The 20933-nt window shown below is 42.6% G+C and overlaps 2 protein-coding genes across 3 annotated transcripts in view; both read left to right on the top strand.

Moving 5' to 3' along the window:
- Nucleotides 1–1352: 1352 nt before the first annotated feature.
- On the top strand, nt 1353–10697 carry LOC121199811 (echinoderm microtubule-associated protein-like 1). Its single transcript, XM_041064759.1, has 7 exons — nt 1353–1512; nt 5608–5808; nt 7020–7149; nt 8576–8677; nt 9188–9216; nt 9447–9473; nt 9758–10697. Exons 1-7 carry the CDS (start codon nt 1353–1355, stop codon nt 10030–10032), a joined length of 924 nt encoding a protein of 307 aa, XP_040920693.1. The 3' UTR covers nt 10033–10697.
- Nucleotides 10698–13370: 2673 nt separating this feature from the next.
- Nucleotides 13371–20933, top strand: part of evlb (Enah/Vasp-like b) — a 36885-nt gene continuing 29322 nt past the window's right edge. Inside the window, exon 1 of one of the 2 annotated variants that reach the window (XM_041064627.1) lies at nt 13371–13405. In XM_041064627.1, coding sequence (XP_040920561.1) covers nt 13401–13405 — 5 coding nt within the window. In that variant the 5' untranslated portion in view covers nt 13371–13400. Of the gene's footprint in view, nt 13406–14210; nt 14316–20933 lie in introns of those variants that run through there. The other variant, XM_041064628.1, reaches the window with a different exon arrangement.

Raw genomic sequence — 20933 nt, 5'->3', positions numbered from 1 at the left:
AGAAATGAGAAAGAGGAACAGAAAAGTGAAAGTTTTTTTATTGAAGTTAACACACAGCACATCCCATTTATATTTGATCACAGGCTATGGTCAGCAATTCTTTACCATCTTTTATTTGAATGTATGATTTTGTGAAACGTCAGGAAAAGAAATGTAGTGCCAAGCAATTTTTAAAAAAATATTTATATATATTCTGGGGAAAAGACAACTTCCGCTATGTGGCCAAAAAATCTTTGACAGATCAGCAAAGAGAAGCATCTGGTAGAAAAAGAATCAATCCAGCGAATGCAAAATAGACAGAAACCCAGCTTACGCCGAGGGAGACCCCGACACAATCGCCTAACTGGCTTTTCATCTGCTCCTGTTGTCTTTCTCTGTTGGTCTAATTACCACGTCCGGCTTATTGTCCTCTTGATGACTGTAATTAATCAAGTTCTGCTCCCTAATCTCTGAATCTCATCATCCTTACAGTACACCAGGGCTGGCCACACCGGATGGTAGCCTGATGTAAGCTCTTTTGGGGAGTGTAATTGTGTGCTTGTCTGCAACTTTGTGTGCACCAGCAAATTGCATGCTCCCACCCTGCTGCGTTTTTTTTTTTTTTTTTTTTTGTCAGCACTGTGTGTTTTCTTAGCACACAGGTCAGTAATTGTTACTCATCGCTTTCCTCCTTGAAACTCTAGCTATACGTTTGCAGACAGGAGTTATGCAACTTATCTTTCAGGAAGTTATTTTAAGGTCTTTAATGTGACAGTGTTTTCCCTGTCTGAGGCCTCCCTGACCCCTGTCTGGATATGGTACAAATATGGATGGATTACCAAATACGCCTATTGGGTACAGGCCCAGGGGTCTGTGTAGGATGTGACTGCTTATATTTCTTGTTTGACTGTCAAAAAATTCAGTTACGAGATGCAAAATCAGAAAGTGATGCATGACCACAACAAAACACGAAAAATGACCAAAAAGAGACACAAAATGACAACAAATGATTGTGTTGTTTGCAGTTGTTTTGTGTGAGGGGCCTTTAACCTGTCTCTGCCCAAGGGCCCGTTTTCTCATAATCCATCCATGTGTACAAGACGCGCACACCACAGACTCCTACTCTCTTATAGTCTTGTCCTCCCTTGAGCTTCAGATGGCTTACCAGCATGTCCTTAATCTGTCCTCTGAGTGACATCACCCTCTGCCTGCACCCTACACACACTCCTTACAGGACAGCAGGTGAGAGGGAGGGAGGGAAAACAAGAGGCGGTGGCCACTGGTGCTTTAGGGAAGGTGAATTAACCCAGCAGTGACGTGTACGAGAGTTAGTAGGAGCACAGAGAATCACTCAGACACACTCTGTCAGGGCCATGGCAGCGGGCACAGCAGAGGGAGACACACACATGGACGAGTTGGTGGACCAGGGTCTGGGGATGGAGGAGACTGCCCATGACTTGCTGAGGAGGCCTTCTCTGAAGGAGAGCTACCACAGTGATTCACTGCTGGCACCAGACACTGACTTCATGACAGGTAGAAAGCTTGGTGACATTAGATGTTAAAGGGACAGTTCACTCAAATTCCACAAAGCTATTTTCTCACTTACCTCTTGTGGCATGTAGCCATGCATGCAGATAGTTTTGTTTTTATTTACTCTCTGCAATTTCTGCCTCCCTTGCAATACAATGGAGGTGAATACATTTTTTTTTAGAGTGTGGTGCTCAACATATTGAAATATTACATTTATGAAGCTTCAATCTCAGGGATATTGCAAATAAAACCCGAACTAACTGCTAGATACTATTAGGGGCAAGTGACACTGAACTGACCCTTTGACGTGCTCTGTATGAATGAAGTGCATCTGTATTTGCATGGACGGTATACACTTCCTGTCATTTATCTCAAACTGGGTGTTTATGCATGTATGGTTTGAACAGGTTTGCAGGTTTGAACAGATTTGTTCACATTGCTTCTGCTTTGTCGCCAGAAGAAAAGAAAAACAACAGGTGGAAAAAAAAACAACCTCCTCCACTAATATAAATGCAGCCATGACACTCAGATGGCACAACAATTTTTATATTAACAAATTGCCCTCTGGAAAGGGTTAACAGAAAATGTTCCTCTCACCATACAAAAAAACCCCCAAAACAAACCAAAACAAAACAAAACAACAACTTTGGAATGGTAATTTTTGGTGAAAATCCTGTTTTAATTGGGACCATGAAAGCCCTTCAAAACCTGTTGCATAACCTCACAAGTACAATGAGTGAAAACCTATTTGACTTCATTGTCGAATTTGTTAACACCGGGCACTTTAAAGTTGTGACTTTAACCTGTGCAATGCTGGTTTTGAACAGGCAAGTTAAACACTAGTCCTGCATACCTGTCCAATGTATCATATGCCACATAGTCAAATTGTGGGTGTTGTGGAATGTGCCTCAGCTGAGGAGATGCCCTGTCCCCCTCGGGGATATTAGTATCAGTGGACTAATAAGTGAAGGATTGCTTGTGTGCACGTGGCCTGTGTGTGTCAGCGTGCAGGGTGCTGATATACAGACAGACAGATGCTGCGTCTTCATTCAAGAAACACCATCTGTGAGCGGAGATTAAAACACTCTGCTGCCTCTCTGCATTGCAGTTATGTCTTAATGTATTTTCATTTTGCTAAGATGTATAATAGGCATATGAATGTTGAGACTGTTACCACCGTCCTGGCTCTGTGTAGACGTGTGAATGTGAGCGTGTGAGTCACAGGCGCAGAGATAAACTCAATGCATGTGTTTCTGTGTGTGTTTACATTTGCATGAAAGGCGTCTAGGGAGCCTGCCTTTTCTTTGTATGGCTGAGTTAGTGCAGAGATTGAGCTTTGGGCTGCTAATTCCCTTTTACAGCACTGGGATTATGTGCTATTCTAATCCCAATCCCATATGGGGTGTATGGAGGTGGCACGAGGATGATGTCATGGCCAGGACAAGAGGAGACGCAGAAAATCACAGGCCTACACAGCCACAGCTCTCCATGAGAGACAGATTACAGCTGGCTGCTTGAATGATTACATTGGAAGTCTTTGCCCACAACAGATCATCACAGTCAAGAGGAAAACTCATATCTCAAAAGATTTACAGTGAGAATGGAGGGGGAAAAAAATCAGTTTTAACAGTGGAGAAGATACATTTTAACGCACCTTTTGTGGCTTTATAGACACTAAATTCTATTTAATTTAACTGTTAATAAAATAAAGGTGGATATAAGAAGATACTTTGCATACATTTTTTCACTTGATAGGTCTGTGTAGTCAAGCTTGCTTTCATACCACCATTTCGAGAGGCAGAAGCTGGACGTTTAAACCATTTATCCATTACATTAATTGCTTTTTCGCTATTTCAGCCACTGATTTCCATCCCCTGATGTATCACTGTTTTTACCTATTTCAACCATTTATTCATTTTTTAGACAATATTTCTTTTGTCAGTTTTGTATAACTATTTCTATTGTTTATCCATTACATTATGTTATCAACGATTGATTCATTTATTAGCTAATATTTTAACTTTTTAACCATTTTAGCTAACTAGCTATTTCAGCTGCTTTGATTTTAGCCACTTTAACTGTTTATCCATTACTTTTTCCTATTTCAACCCTTTATTCATTATGTCAACTATGTTCATCCATAGCTTTCAACTATCAGTGATCTATTTTAACTTTTTTAGCTCGTCCATTACTTGGATTACATTTCAACTGTTTATCTTAATCATAATCAAAAATAGCTGAAAGCCGCAGGAAAATAATGCTTCATCGCACCACTGCACTTCATATACATCTAATTCCTCTTTCAGTGTGTTTTTGAAGCCTCAGTGTTCACTGTGCTGCTGAAGTAAAGCATGCATTGGTTTTTATTTAGGCTCTACCTCGTCCTCCTATTACTGAGAATGACCTGCACTGCAACCTCTGTACCTCTGTGCAACATGTTTACAGCAGCACATCAGAAGAACAGGCCACATTTATTCCTGCTGTTTCCTCTCTGCGACTCCATCTCTCACAGTGACATGGGACTTATGTGTGGGGGCGGGGTCAAAGAGGCTCAGTCTGAAGGATTATCATTGTAGTCGGCACACCCACACACACACACGCACGCACACGTTAGTGCACGCAAACACACGTGTAAGGACAATTTAGGCTGAGTTTTTAAGCATTATCAGCCCCACCCCCACCTTCATACGTGCACACACCCTTTGGGCTTTAAGCTCTGTCATACAAATCACAGTGTCCCAGAGTGCATCAGGAGACCACCGAGGAAATGTGAGAGGATCAAAACATCAGTAACCTCATCTCCCACGGCAGATGACTGGATGCTCTACACAGAGGCGGACAAAACACCAGAAAGGCTGATCTGTTAGTCTGTGTGTGAACGTGGTAAACTCTGTGTGTGTGTGTGGGACCATAAGCAGAGCAAAGGAGATGAGATCTTAGTGGACACCAGCCAGTGGATCAAAATCAGATGGAGGGAGAGCCGGCCTATCTGGCTGGAGCCAGGGGAGGAAAGAGGAGCGAACGAGTGTGCTCGCGAGAAGAGAGGAAGAGGAGGAAGACGTCTGGGGCGGTGGTGGAAGGCCCGGCCGTCCAGCAGAGGCAACCTGACCACTCATCTGTGTCCAGTGTCTCCCACGGTATCCACCTCTGAACTATTGGTTACTGTTACTGGTGATGGCAAAGGTTTATAAGTTGACTGAAAGAGAAGCTATAGTGTGTAAACAGCTGGAAAGGTTTTGCATGTGTGCTCCGCTACCTTTGTTTACATGCTGCTGTGTGATGAGAGTGTGGATGATCTGCTGTGTCCAGCTGTGCTGTGACCTCATTAGCCTGATTTCTGCTATACAGGCACGAAGAGAGGATGTTAAGCAGCTTATTCCTTTCTCTGATTGTATTTATATCTTGTTGCCAAAAGAGATGAACCTTGGCTTAGACATGGAAGCAAATTTTGTTGTTTTATTTCGTCCATAGTCGGTGTCTTACATTTCAGGCTTTTTAGTGAGCAGACAGCTGAATGGCCCTTTCTTACTTTGTGACTGGAGGACTTCTTTCTTTCAGACTCAAGATTTTTCTCTCACCAAACTCTTGTGTGGTTTCAGTATGAGTCAGTTGCATATTCATTTCTTTCTTGGCATCTTTTCCTCCCTCTGGGTGTGTATGTGTGTGTGTGTGTGTGTGTGTGTGTGTGTGTGTGTGTGTAACTGTCACCCTGTGAAGCATCAGTTGGTTAACAAGGTCTGTTGGACTGTTGCTCTGTGAGTTTTGTGTTTGTGTGAGTGCTTGATGAAATCTGAAATATATTTGGACATGGTTTGAAGGCTGGTAATTGTTCAATGGATGCCTCAGACTGGGCTGGCACTATCTTTAAACATGTCATCAGTTATGTAATGTCATTGAAAAGCACAACAAATGAATATTATAATCTTTGTCCTGGCTTGAACATGTCACGCAATCCCATCTATCTATCTATCTATCTATCTATCTATCTATCTATCTATCTATCTATCTATCTATCTATCTATCTATCTATCTATCTATCTATCTATCTATCTATCTATCTATCATACCTACACATCCTGTTTTCTATTATTCTTTCAGATGACCGCAGTTCAGCAGCCAGCGGCCTGGATGTAGCCGACCGGCTGACCTATCTGGAGCAGAGGATGCAGATGCAGGAGGATGAAATCCAGCTGTTGAAGATGGCTCTGGCTGACGTCCTCAAGAGGCTCAACATCTCTGAGGAGCACCAGGCTGCTGCTGCTGCTGCTTCTGCTGGCAGGAGAGTGCCGGGGACTAAAGGTAAACAAAGATGTGTGTGTCGATGTGTACAGCAGCTTTTGTCTCGTAGACCTTGTACTGTATTTTGGAGAAGGCAAGGATTTCTTTCAAAGATCGTTGCTGCTGTCCTTGCTTTTTGCCATGATGCATTTACAGTACATAAATACAGACAAGAAACAACAAGAAATGATTTATAGAGAAGGGGCTGTTATATTTGGTCAGAATATACTTTGCCATAAGATTTCTGTCTAAATCTGAAGGTTGCTTGCCAAGATATTTACTTCTTAGGGCTTCAACAAAGTTGTTTTCGTTATCTTTGAACATGTTCTCCTCTTCTCATCGTTCTGGTACAAGTTAATTTTGTTTTCATCTTTACAAATCTTTTTTTAGATATTTTCTGGCTAAATCTAATCTGTCCTTAAATGGCAGCAGTGTTTTGCACCTTGTGGTAAACCCTCTGTATTTACATTCATGAAGGCATCTCTTGATTGTAGACTCTGACAATGACACGCCCACCTCCCTGAGTGGTCTTGACCTGGTTGGGTCTTGGGAAGCGTTTTTTCTTCACCAAGGAAATAATTCTTTGATCATTTACTTTAGTTGTTTTCTGTGGTCTTCCAGGCATTTTGGTGTTGCTGAGCTCATCATTCCTTCTTTTTAAGAACATACCAAATTGTTGATTTGGCCACTAAAGTTTTTTCCATCTGGCTGATAGGTTTGTTTTGTTTTTTGAGTCTGATGATGGCCTCCTTCATTTGCACTGACACCTCTTTCAAGTGCATATTGAGAGCTGAATTGACCAGCTAGCAAATGCAAATTCAACAGTTGGAATCAACTCCAGACTATTTGTCTGCTTACTTTGTCATGAAACAAGAAGGGAACGGGCCACCTCCCCATGAAACTCTCAGTCAATTGTCGAATTACATTTGAGCCTCTGAAAATTGTAATTTCTTAACAGTTAATGCGATATTTTCTATACACACAAACTTTGTGTGTGCGTACAAATGTGAATACAATCCAACTTTATTTCATTTTCCAAACGGGGCTTTATTTGTGCAGACAGCAAACAGAGCAGTCACAACAATCACCTCAAACATAGTCCATAGAATTACGATACAAAAAAAAGAAAATAGGTCTGAATAAACCATATAATTACACCCCTTTACACACTATACACAAACACAGACAAACACCATATTCACACCCATATATGTGTGTGTGTGTTCCCGCAGCTAGGCCTGTATCTCTGGCTCTGCCCTCCAGACCGCCCATGGTGTCCTCCAGCTCTGCCATACTGAAGAAGAGCACCACGCTGCCCTCCAGCTCCACAGCCAGGAACTACAGCCCAACACCACCTCGCAGGTGAAACATTGCTGCTCCCTTGTGCAAGCAGGAGGTTGTGATATGATCTCATAAGACCCTCTCAGATTCACTCACAGAAGATGATATTATGCTTAGATTTTTTTTAGTTGACTGTGTTCTTTGCTTTTGCAACAGAATTTTTTAAAAACTTGTCATTACTGTTACTGAGAGAAAGTTGTCAAGTGATACATGATCTTAATCAGTGTGTGTACAGTCAGGCAAAAAGGTTCAAAGTGGTGATTGATTTCATGATGGGAAAAAAAAAAACTGTGGCGTTCCTCTCATCTGTGACACACCCAGGGCAACGAGACAGCTACCGCATACAGCATTAATGTAAAACTGTTTTAATGAAGCAGTTCACGTTGAAGCTTCAGCCTCAGATCTCAAACTTCACTTCTCATCGTCTTATGTGCAAAAGCAATCAGCAGCCTCCCTCCTCTATCCGAGAAACACTGCACATGGATGCTCAATAATTATTCCGACGCTCGCCTTTATTTCAAAGCAATAAAGCAGCAAACCATTTTCTGCACATCTCTTCCTCTCAATTACTTTTCAAATGATACTGCCATTAGATAGCATTAGTCAGAGAACATGATAGGTTCTCTCTGTGGTACCATAATGTGCTGCTGCTATATCTGGTGTATGCTGATATAATTGCACAGCGAGACTTAACAATCTCCCTTTCAGCATCAGGATGAAGTGAGAGGCCTCGTCATCATCATCATCGTCATCATCGTCATCATCATCATCATCACTGCCATCATTAGAAACACTGGTTCATTTCCCTCCACTTTTATTTCATCTTTTGTCTCCGCTAATTAATCTCATCTTACCTGCTGTCCTCTCTCTCTCTTCCTCGCACTGATGTCCACATCTTTTGCTTTTAACTTCTGTTACTTTGTGCCTTTAGCTGCTTTCTGTCCATCCGCCTTTTCTCCTTTGTCTCATCATCAAGTGCCTACATCTGTTATCATTCATTATCTTTTTGCGTGCATTTATCTTATAAATACGTAGCCCCTCTGATCACTTCCTGCAGCTGTAAAAACACAAGGCATCTCAGATTTTACAGCAATGATTCACTCAAAATGTTTCACTGCTGGATACAAGATGTCTCCTGCTCCACTGTTGTGATGTCTGGATGTCAATGTCATATAAATTCTATTGGCATTGATCCTGTTATATTATATCAGTAAAGTACAGACAGTTAAACATCAAATCCGAATTTCTTCATCTTACTTTGCACCTTTGTACTTTCCTTATAAGTTTTTATTTGTCATTTCCTGTGCACTGAGAGGAAGCTGGAAACCTGTTGCAGCCCCAGTTTGTGGTTTCGACAGCTGTGCTGGGTGCATTTTAAATTGAAAAAAACAAACAAAAACAATAAGACATAAAAACCATCTTACAGTAGTTATTGTTTTCCTTCCAGTGGTGTGAAGAGCCCACCAGGGAGTGTGAAGGACAGTCCATGTAAGACTGCCAAAACACGAACCACCTCTGCAGCCTCCACATGTAAAAAACCTCAGGAAGGGTGAGAAGCTGTTCTTTCATTTCTGAGCCTCCATAAGAAATGACTTAGATGTCGGCACCTTTTCTGTGCCACTATCCTGTTGTCTGCCATCATATCACCAAACGTATTTATAAAACTGCTGTTTCAGAATACATTGTCACCACGTATGTCTTAAATTCCTTCACGTCTCTCTTTCTGTTACTGTGAGTGACTGGTGTTTTCCATGTGCACTTATTGCAAACCAGGGTGCATATAAATTCCCATTGATTTTGTGGTGATTTGATTATGACTCAGCTGTATGTGAAAACAGCTCAAACCACAGAGGATCATCACATTCTCATGGCTTGTGCATGGGACATTTAACTTTTTAGTCATCCTGAAACTGACACACTAATGCGAAGCCCTGCTACAGTATGATGTTTATTCTGTTGAAATGTTTTTGTTGCTTTGTTTTTTTCAGATTTACTAACACTCTCTTTCTGTGTCACTGTATTTCCTTCTCTCTCTCGCTCTTTCTCATTATAACAGCAGCAAGTCCAAGGAGGCTGCAGTAAGTGTAGGTAAGAGAACACTTTCTCTGGTTCCCTGCTGTTGTTTTTTTTCTTTCCCCTCCTGTAACTGGCAGCATTCGGCCTCATAACAGGAATGTGAAACAGCTGTTGACTAAGCCTCTATAAAAGAGAGATGAGTAGAGAGATAAGTGATCGAGAAAAAGACATCCTACGACTGTGGCTTTGTTTACAACATTGAAGGAATCTCACCACACTGTTTATGTGTTATTTTTTTGCAGGGACAAGACGTGTGACACACTGCAAAGGTAGGCTTCGCCTTTCACAATACAGAAATACTTAAGTGAATTATTCTTTTACATCTATAATATCATGTAAAGTTGAGGACTTTGTTTCTGAGTTGTCATTTTATGCTCATCCTTCATTTTTTCACATCTCACCGTGACTTGTGTGCGTTCCCTCGCCCCCTTGCACCCCATTTTTTTTGTCTTTTTTTACTCCTTCTCTTCAAAAATTTCCTCACTGTCTGCCCTCCCACCTCCTCTCTGTCTATTCACTCACCCACCTCACCTCATTTCACCACTTCACTTAGTGACTATGCAGATCTATCTGAGCCCCCACGCAAGAAAGACTGGGTCTTCTGAGACCGCCAAATCCGCGTCAGCGGTGCCTGCCAACAGCAGGCCCGCGGGCACACCCAGCAACCCTCAGGCGAAGGGGGGCAGCAAGACGGAGACGAGGAAGACAACCCCATCCTTCACCTTAAACCTGCAGAAAACCACAACCAGCATGAACACACCACAGGACACATCCAACTACAAGAGCCCCATCAAGTCACCCAGCCAGTACTTTCAGATTTGTTATTAAAGCAAGTGGACAGAGATAGATTTACAACAATTTTGTCTCAGTCATTGAGTTTTCTAAAACCAAACTAATTATTAAAAGCCTCAATCAGCCACTTGAACAGAAACTGCAAATAAAGACTTTCTACCACTGCTGGAAAAAAAAAACAAACTAGAAATACATTTTAAAATGGGGATGAGTGTCCTTCTCAAACTGCAGGGATGAAATGATTGTCTTCTGTAGGTCATCCTGACTTTGTTGCGTTTGGGTAGGTACGCCGTGAGCAGCATTTTGAAACATTTCCACTGACAAGTCTAAGTACTTAAATTTGTCACTACCCTGTTTTATGGCATGATTCTTTATTTTAAGGATAGTATGAAAGCTTCAATGTGTTTTTAGCCTCCTCAGAGACCACAGTGTAGTCATAGATCCATTTCTCACATGCTAGTATCTGCATTTTGTTTCAGTGACTGCCTGTGTTTACTGTTTATGTGCTCTTCATCAAGTCCTCACTTCGTCTGACAGTATGGATGTGTGTCTGCAGACGTCTGTGTGATGTTAGAGGAGAAGTGTGTTTGATGTTGATGAGCGTGTGACGTCGGGTCTGTTTCCATGTCTGTTTGCTGTGATGTTTCCAGTTTTGTAGTTGATGTTCCACCGTAGCTAAAACACAGGAAGTACCAGGATCAGCCAAAAGGCTCATTCTAGTTCAGGAAAAAAAACCCAATAAACAACAGTGTTCTGATCACCAGTGGGATGGCTTTTCTTTAAAACCTCTGCCACTAAGTGTGTGAGAGTGTGTGTGTATGTGGGGTTGTAAGTTGGCGGTATAGCTGATGCCTGTTAAACTGAAGAAGTGACCTGACTATATGGAGAGTCCCAGCGGTACAAGTATGCTTCATTTTCCTGGCAGAGTTACATCCAATCAGCGATTTGGAGAGCTAGAAAAGTGCAGTCAGCTTCATCTGATGGTAAAGCACTGCTTTGATGATGGAAACGGTCTTTTATGAAAGTGACTGCAGGGAAGAACTGAACACTGAACACTCTGGTGAGCAGGAAATTGCTGAAAATCAAGTCATGTGCTGTGACCTTTTCAGCTGGATAAACTGTTAAATGAAGATGTGGGAAATACGAAAGCAGTGACTGGTACGTTTTCCACTGGCACTGTGAGTAAAACTCACAGATAAAAAAAAGAAAAAATTAAATAAAACCAAACTAAATTAAGTTCAGGTCAAAAAGCTGAACATATATTGTTCTGGTATCTCATGGTTATGCCGCAGGTGACTGGACTGAGCAGATGCATCACAGTGGGTGAGAAACCAGAAATCCTGATCACATAGAAACTGTTTTTTGGAAATGTTATAACAGTTATATCTCTTGCTGTGACCTTTGATACACTTGTGTGAGACATGAAGTGAGTAAGCTCCAAGTATGCACAGCCTCAGCGCCCTCCTGTGGCGATAAAGGCAATTGATCCAAACAGAGAGACAGTACCAGTGAAAGGTGACTTCATGTGGGTCTTAAAGTTGCACCAGTGGATCCAAACTTCAACTAAATAAAGTAAAAGCTCCTTTAAAACAAGTGCTGAATTTAATCACTGTCACCACCCTGTGTGGTCAGTATGACCTCAAAATGGGTCCTCACCTACCACATGAACAAGAGTAGAAATTCTTGTATCCTTTGGAAATTAGGAGGACCTCTGCTGGTGAGAAGGAAGAACTGCTGCAGGTTTGAGTTGAGATGAAGCAGAAGCCACAAGACTTTACAGATTTGACAATTTAAAGCTCTATATCGCACAAGAGCTGTGGAACCGCTACATTTATAGTTAAGAGCTAAACAAAAAACCCAAATTCAAATATATTTTATGATACTAAATCTCTTTTTGGTTGTAGTTTTGTCTTCGCTAATGAGCAGCTGTTGCTTTTGCTGACTTTCATGGCATTCATGAGGATTTAACCATAGTCTGAATCCCAGTGTGATGCAACAGACAGGAAGTGATCTGCAAGTGAAACTTTTTAGCTTGTTTTAAAGGTGATGTGTTTTCTAGCTTATGGTAAATAATCAGTCTATTGATGAACGCCCAGAAAACTTTAATCATGACACCAGGTTGACAGAAGATGCAGTCATTACTACAAAGAGAGAATATTGTCCAAAAGTCTGTCTGTCCTCTGTGTGAAACAACAGCTGGCTGGCGCAGAGAGAGACAGATGTTATAGCTGGTCAGGTCTGCCTGCTGACAGGTGTGTGTGCCACATACACTCTGTTGCCTTTTACTGTATATGGAGTCACTCTGTGACTTTTTTTATGTTATAATTTTGTACAACAGCATGTAGTAATGTCGTACAGGCTCAGCCAACAGTCACACAGCCAAGAGAATAAGAACACAACATGGGAACTGATGACAGAAGATAAACAAACTCAGTAAGTTCTCATATTAGAGAATATTATGGAAATATTACACTAATTTTATCTAGTTTCTGTTGTGAAGTATTTGTCTCTGAGTCACGTTTAATTTATTCCAGATATTAGACAGAGGATGGAACACACACACACACACACACACAAAGGCACCATGCAATAATAAAATACTATCTCTGCAGAGTCTTAAAGGCTTAAAGTATTTGTGGTAATCGTGGTATTTTATATCCAATCACATCACTGATATTCTTCTTTACTGTTCTAGAATAATTCTGGTTACTTTAAAACAGAGTGTGTGTTATTTTTCCCTGGAAACAAAAGAGACCACTTTTTTGACAGACTTTTTCCTCAAAGAAGGCGGTGTGCGTTTGTTCTGCCTGCACGGTGGCTACACCCGCAGACCGAGGGCGCTGCCGTGCAGCACAACCACCCATACTTGAATATTTCAGCAGCCTCCCCCAATCCCCTTCCCATTTCAACCCCCCCACTTCCACGCCCCCCTCTCTCTCCATCCAGCCTCCCAGTGGTTGAAGGGAGGAAAAGATGGCACCTAAGAAGCCGCTGTCAGACTATCCGCCCGGCTTCTCGTCCTTCAGACAGCGGCGTGCAGCCCACTGAAATGGCCTCTACCGAACCACCAGCCGCCTGACAAGCACCGGAGAACAATTAATCTTTTTCTTTCTTTTTTTTTTAAAGACAGACCTGAAAACTGTGGGCACCCGTGTAGCATTTTCCACACCCTGTCGCCTTTTCCACCCTCAACATCTGCCCATCCAGCCGGCTGCAGGCTTCGCTGGCAGCATCGCTGTTTTTTTTTTTTTTTTATCAAAACACCCAGAGCTGCTGTTGCTGCGGGATCTGGATCCTTTTTTATTTATTTATTTATTTATTTATTTTTTAACTCGAACTGAACTCAAGGACAAAGCACTGAGCAGATAGAAAACATTATTCATCTCACTGAAACGGACAGGAAGATGAGGTAAGCAGGAGCATGCGTTGCTCTTTTGCTGCACAAAAAGCGCAGACTGCCGTGATTCCACATGCGCATTGTTCTGGGATATTAATGGATATAGCGAAATAAGCCAAAACATCCCATTAAACAGGCATGCTGTTCGCTTCACTGGCGCAGTTAGATTCAGGGGCCTGTGATGTGCATATCACCGCTGCACAAAAGGTGTATCACGGTAACACGCGCTCTTATTGACCAGCAGGTCACCTGCTGGCCGACAGGTACGGACCTTTGAGAGGAGCGGCTGGTCTCAGAGCAGCGTGTTAAGATTTCCACAGCTGTAAATCCAGAGTCAGAGAAAGCTTTGATATGAAACCAGCTAACATCTCTGACTCCGTGTGTCACGTGGAGGTTGTCTGCAGAGAAAAGGAGGTGTTGTCATGGAAACCGGACAATGCTTATACTAATTGGTACATGCATCGTGATATTTAATCGCGACAGAGATCTGATCACTGGATTTCGCAAAGCAGTCACATGCGTTTTTATTACTCAAACATGCCTGTGTGTGTGCCCACTTTTTGAAGCTGAAACCCGCACGCGCATACACGCTCACACACCTTCCCCGCCGCGAACCAATCAGCTGAGAGTATGCATCACAGCATCCGGACGCAGCTGTCTCACGGATGCAAGCACTGGGTTTACTGGCTGACTGTGAGAGCCTATCAGGTGAAATGTTACTGCCAGGGCCCGGCCTCGCGACCAGTCAGCTTCAAGCCTGCTGCCACACCGCGTGGGTGGGGTACCAGCGTTTGGCACAGGTTCACCATGAGCAGGCGGAACCCTGTGCTCTCTCTAATTGCTGTTGGCACTGAGATTTGTCTGTGAGAGTGTGTGTGCGCTCTAAGGTCAGAGTGGGATTTTGCCAACGGAGTGCCTATAGGTCAGTGTCTGTTTAACAGTCAAACCCTCCCCCTCAGTCTCTCAATGCTTTTCTCTGTCCTGCTTCCATCTCCACAGTCTCCTCAGCTCTCTTCTATGCTGATGGCACTCTTATGTGACTTGACGTGCACTTGTTCATGGGTCTTTACACTCTTGTACGTTAGTATTGCAAAATGTACTCATACCTGTGTGGATTTGGTGCATATTGATCCATAAATCAATGCCCAGACAAAGAAGTGTGACTGTGAAGAATCTGTGTTTTGATCTGATCTGTCCTGACAAGCTGCCGGCTGATACACTTGTTATTTTCAGTGTTGTCTGACAGCCGTTTAAATACGCAGCTGTGATTTACACTGAGTGGTTCTGTGCTTTACAGAGGTGCTCTGTAGGTGGCAACATAGACTGTGACTCACCACAACAAGCCAAGCCAGTTCTTCATGCAGTTTGCGTTTGCGGCTCAATTGGATGCAGCTGAGTGTGACTCTGCTTGTATGAATGTGTACCTGCAGTCAGTCTCAGTGTTAGTGTGACTTGCAAATGTGCAAAACCGAGCAAGTATATGGGTTCTGTGTGTGACAGTGTGTGTGACAGTGTCCGGCTGCTGAGTGTGCATGCTGGTGGGATACAAACCGTTGTTTTGTGCTGTGATCTGAAGAGCATTGACCTCACTGCTATGAGCTGCTATTCAAGCATACATCAGATGAGGTCAGATACACTGCAGTATCAAGGCAGGGAAACTAAAAAACTAAGCGGTTATTAAAGGACACAGGTCCTTGCTAGGGTATGAAATATATATATATAATATAAATAAGTATATTTCAGAATAAAATACATGTGAATGCAATCGCACAATATAAAGTCTAGTCTGGCTTTGCAGAATAGTCAGCTCTGTTGTTTAAACAGAAAATAACAGCCATATTTCATATATCACCTAATATAAATGTTTAAATTTGGTTGTAAAATCAACCAGTGTTTATGTTAGACTTTGATATCTAATCCTATTTGGGTTTTCCCTTTTTTTCAGTCTCAGAGAGAGTCAAAGCACAGTTACTCTATCTTTTTCTCATTCATCAAGATTAGTTGTATCAGTTTCAATTATCTCCAGCTGTGCAGAGGTGGAAGGTGATTTTGGGTCTCTGAGGGAAAATCCCAGGACAGCAAAGCCAGGGTCTGTGATTCTTGTCAGGGATTTGGGTTGACGGACTGATCCCCGACTTGATGGGGCCTGTCTGTCTGATTCCTCCTTCCTGGACATTTTATCTTCCCAGTTTCCTTCTCCACCATCTCTCACTCTCTTCCACTTACTGATTAGCAGGCTGTTTTCCTGACACGATGGCAGCTCTTGGACTCTTGTTTGCTGCTTTTGTCCTTGATATAGCAGACATTGCTGTGCCTTCTTGACTGCTCATAATTAATTTCAGACCTCAGCACTGAAACTGAGCCACACAGGTCTGCTAACTTTTCATGAGCACAAAAATCTAAAGTTGGTCTACTACTAGATTGCTGTTAAGTGTGGTAAACATATCCAAGGTCCCCAGAGAATGAATGCTACTCAATTTTATGCCCTGGCTTCTCCTTTAGTACCACCATAAAGTTGACATTTGTTGTGAAATATCTCAACAGCTGTTGGATGGATTGCCATCACATTTTGTATGCATGTTAATGTTCCCGTTAGGATGAACTGTAATAACTTAGGTGATCTTGTAACTTTACATGCAAAACCTCCCGTCATCAACTGTACTTTTTATTTAGTGCTAATCAGCTAATGAGAGCACATTAACATTAAAACCCAAAAATTAGATCAACTGGAAATGAAAATAACTCCTAGATGCAGCCTACTGCTCTCAGTGCTGGAATACAACTCTACTGACCATAAACAATTTTCACTTTACAGACAGATCTGAAGTTAAATACCTACTTTAAATAGATTTATTTTTCCTTCCAGTTATTCAGTACGTTAAGTAGCACACATGTAACTTAATGATTTCTTTGTACATTTGCTTGTGACTGACCCACCCCTCTCATGAGGTTTGACAGCAGGATTGATGTGTGGTCCTCCCTGCAGCCTGAGCCTGCCCATGGTGGCCTCCCACCAACGCCACCTCCTCCATTTGCGTGGACTGGAGAGTTTCATTAAGCTCTGAAAGCGAAGCGCGGGCTCTATCGATCCAACATCATCACTGCTCCCTGAAGCGTATTGACAGGAGCAGTTGGTGGTATGTGTGTGACCCATATCAATACCAGCATTAATAGTAACTGTGTGCTGTATTTATGCAGGACAAGGGCGAACACACAGAGGTGAACTCACTTTAACCCTAGGATGCTCATTCATACCAACAGGCAGTTTCACGCAAGTGCATATCGGTGTGAAAGTGTGTGATTGGACTGGAGGTGTGTTTAAGAGAAGAGGAGGCTTCAAAGAGGTTGCTGGTGTGAGAGGATAATGTGCATTTCCATAATTCACTTACACTGTAAACTAATATTCAGTGCATGTGTTGCCTGACCTGAAATAAATCATGGAGATGTTGTGGTTTACGTCCTGCTGTCGCAGACGTTCACCAGTATCAGCGGAGGTCAGATTCCTCTCTCGGTGCATTGTTCTCAGAGCACAGCTGTGTGCAACCTTAACATTTAGGTATTTTCACATGTTGTTCCAGAGATGCTGGAAATTCTGACTAATTCTGAACCACAGGTTATTGAGGAAAACACTGCACTGCTTTTTAAAATGTTTATGATCCTGAAAATACATCAGTTAGTGTTACAAGCTTTCAAACCCATTAAAACACCATCTGATGAACAGTTAAAGATGCTCTAATAGATAGATGCAAACACACAGCCTTTCAATCCTACAAATATTTACTAGTAATGATCAAATAGCATTAAATACCATTAGAACGAAACCTAATGTTAGCCGAGTTATGGTTTTGTGTAAATAATGAGAAATTCTTTTATGTGAACATATTTGTGCAGTTGTAAACTGTAGAACTCAGAACACTTGGTGAATGTGAGGGATGTTGGTTAAACACCGAAAACTCTGTAGCTGACGTGAACCTTTTGCCAGATGTGATGTCTTGTGCTTCATCCAACCTGACCGCCTCCCTCTGATTTCTGTGCAGTACAAGGATGAAGGATCTTTGGGGGCTGGGGGGAAAAAAAATGTAGTCGCTGAACATAAACCAGGCTTCAGCTCTGCAGTATATAAACATTGGGTTGAGTCTTTCTTCTAAAAGCTGCAAAGAACTGTGATTCCTTTTATTGCCTGACATCAATTTTGCATTCAGTTTGTACTTGCGTTGTAAACCAAGTGTCATGAGAAATATTTTGTTAATGGGGCAGAAACAAGAATGCACGGACGTCTGTGACAGTGAGCAGTGAAAGTTCAGCCGTGGCAGCTTGTTGTTTAGTTTCTCTGCTCGCTCAGGGAAAATTAATGGACCCCCAGTGACTTGTATATGTCTGTATGTTGCAGAAGCTGTAGCTTACGGATTGTACCGTGACGCCTGCGCGCGATGCTGCAGCCACATCACATCTGTGAGCAATAACAGCTGCATTTGTCATAACGAAGTCCGACGTACGCGAACACAAAATGGAGAAGGATGTCGCACACTGTGATACGTCCAGTGTCAGGTGTGAGGTCACATGTCTTGTCTCTGTTGTGAATCTGTATAATAACACAGTGCATTCTGGGTGACAACAGTGTGGTTTATGAGTCATAATTATGCACAATGAGGCGTCAGGAGGCAGAGCGATGAGGCTGATCTACACAGATGTGTATGTGTGTCTGTGTGTGTGTAAGAGAGAGAGAGGTAATCAAATCTTTGTGAATGAGAGGGAAATCACTCCCTCTTTCTTTTCCCCGCTCCGTCTCCCTTCCCCCCTCTCTGTATCTGCTGCCAGCTCCCATTGGTGTGTGGCATAATTAAAATGATCGGCTCATGTGAGTCAGACGGTGTGTGCATGCTGTTCGTGCGTGCGTGCGTGTGTGTGTGCATGCACGCATTTATTTGCAGCTGAAATTCAATCCCCAGGCCTGAGAGGATGAGACAGTGTGAGTTAACTGATGAGACAGGAAACGTCAGAGATCTTTAAACTCCTCTCTGTCACACCTCTCACACTCATTTAATCCCTTTTCTTTCTCCACCTCACTTTACCTCGTGTAGCGTGACTACATACAGGTGGATTGTGGGTGTTTTGTGAGGATGAAGGGAGTGGGGAGTCAGATTGGATTATACACAACTACATGTGACTGGATAGCTTGAAAAACATACTGGGCAAACTGTATGTTTTTGGACAGTGACACATCTTTTTTGTTTGGATTCTCTACTGGAGACACTGGATTAGAAAGAGTTGACAATGATATCAAAGTGCCAGGACTCTGCTTTAATTTGACAATGTTTATGTCCATACTGTGTGAACTGTGTAGTGATCATAGCCAGTTTTTATCTTTTTTTAGTTAACCATGTTCATGTGTGTCAATCCCAGTAAAGACTCTTAATTTCTTACTTATTCCACAAAGACAAATCACATAGAAAGTTAGTGCTTAGCATTTTTTAATTTGGATTCTCTGTCTATGTGTGTGTATATATCAATATATGTTTGTGTGTGCACAAACAGCTTGACTTTGCCTACATCATCATCCATGCAAGTGTGTGACTTGTCTACTCAGTGACAGCGCCCTCAGTGTGCTGTGTATTAGTGTGTGTCAGTGTGTGAATCATAGTAAAAAGACGTGTAACTGTGTCAGCACAAAGTTTGGTGGAGCTCGGATGCAGAATTTTATGCTCTTTCACACAAAGCTTACATCACAGAGATGCCAGATGTTGGGATGTAGCCAAGACAACTGTACTGTACACCCTCACCCTCAAGCAGGGCTAAGTGCTAAAACATGAAGAGTTGGCCTGATGAATAAAAATAATGAGGTGGGAGGAAGAGGCAAATAATGCCACACTGAACTGTTTTTGCAGACACCTGCCATAACACCGGGAGGTAAAAACGCTATTATGGACTTATTCAATCTGAACATAATGTTGGACACATCTGTAATCAAAGTAGAAGAATTAAGATTGCACTACTGCTTCAGTAAAAACAGTCTTATGTAAAGGTAACTTTACTAAATTTAAATGACTGTTCTGCTCTGTGGGATCTCTGTCTCAGATGTTTCATCAGCCTTTTGGTCTGGGGTTGGATTGTGCTTTACTGTCAGGTTTTCTCAGAACAGCATGCACACCGTTATTTAAAGTGACTATCCCGCAGCCTACGGCAAATCACGTGTTTGAGTGTGGCTACCTAAAGGAGCGGAAACTCGAATCACCTCTTAGCATCACAGCCTGGGGTTACATGTGTGCACGTTTGTCCTGAGTCCACCGAGCCCACTCTTCCCCACAGTCTCTCATCAGCATCACAGTTCTCTCCGTCTTTGCTTAGTGTGATTCACCCATTTTCACCCCAAAGCTCTATCACACTCCCCCCTCCCTCCCATTCTCTCCTGTGCTCCCTGCCTCACCCCTCCATCTCTCACTCACACATCCACACACACACACTTTCACTCAGTCATGCTGTGTGCCGGACAGAAGGCCATACCTCCTGCTGTATGCTAACAGCGAGGCTGATACACTAGCTCTCTTTCTCTCACACACACAATCAATGGAAACTGAGGTGTGCAGCTTTGAGGATTAGAATACAATCTACTGCTGAGGTCTAACCTGTGAGAGAGAGAGAGAGAGGGATGGGGGATGGTCGTACTATAAGTGTGAGTGAAGACTGGATGTCCTTTCAACCTTCCTGTTCTGCCGCTTCCCTTTTCTCTCTCCATCTTTTTCTCTCCTGCTCTCTCCCGTTTCCCTCCCCCAGGTTTTTGCCCTCTCCTTTACTCTCTCTCGTTCTCTCTCTCTCCATCCAGCTTATCTCCATCCCACTCAGGCATTTAACTCTTTCTACCTGTCTGTCCATCTGTCCCCTCCTCTCTCCCCTTCCCCTCGCTCCACCTGTTTCTACTCAACCCCCTCCCTCATCTGTTTATTGTAAAATAATTCTAACTCTCTCCCCCATCTGTGACCCCTGGTCTGTCAGTCTGCTGCTTTTTTTCCCTTCTTCTCTGTTTCTCTTTTTTCCCCACCCTCTCACTGAGACAACTTCTCCTCTGCTCAGACTCGCACTCTCACATCGTCTATTGTGACAACTAGAATATGATGGTAAACAAGTCCTTGTCTTCCCGAAGAGAAAAGAGAGAGGAGGATGAATGACTCTAACAGGAGCTACTGTTCAGCAGCGAGCAGTCTTTTGCTGCCTTTTCACACAGAGAAGAGATTCACCCAGATGCAGTCCATTGTGCTGCTTCTGTCAGTTTCAAAGTCAATGTGCGTAAGTCACTGTCACTGAGGAGTTCTGCTGCTTATGGCGTGCAGCAGTTTAATTGGCAAAAAAAGTCATTATTGATTTTACTGTCCTGTGCGCAGTCTGTGTGGACACACACTGACCACTGTCGTAGTGTGTGCAGAGTATAAATCCAGCTAAAAACCAACAGTATAGTCACACACAGCAAAAACCATCCTTCTTGACCAGCGATTCTGTCTCACATTGAGATTTTGAGACATTTTTTGCAGAAAACAAGATAAAATGC

Source organism: Toxotes jaculatrix, chromosome 19, assembly GCF_017976425.1.
Source record: "Toxotes jaculatrix isolate fToxJac2 chromosome 19, fToxJac2.pri, whole genome shotgun sequence".
NCBI lineage: Eukaryota > Metazoa > Chordata > Actinopteri > Toxotidae > Toxotes > Toxotes jaculatrix.
This window is presented reverse-complemented; position numbering and strand designations above follow the sequence as displayed.

What these genes read in the sequence shown, in the direction of transcription:
- LOC121199811 (XM_041064759.1), top strand. Translation starts at nt 1,353, where the DNA reads ATGGCAGCGGGCACAGCAGAGGGAGACACACACATGGACGAGTTGGTG. An exon ending in AGACACTGACTTCATGACAG is followed by an intron (nt 1,513 to 5,607) that starts GTAGAAAGCTTG and finishes TTATTCTTTCAG; the next exon opens with ATGACCGCAGTTCAGCAGCC. An exon ending in GAGAGTGCCGGGGACTAAAG is followed by an intron (nt 5,809 to 7,019) that starts GTAAACAAAGAT and finishes GTGTTCCCGCAG; the next exon opens with CTAGGCCTGTATCTCTGGCT.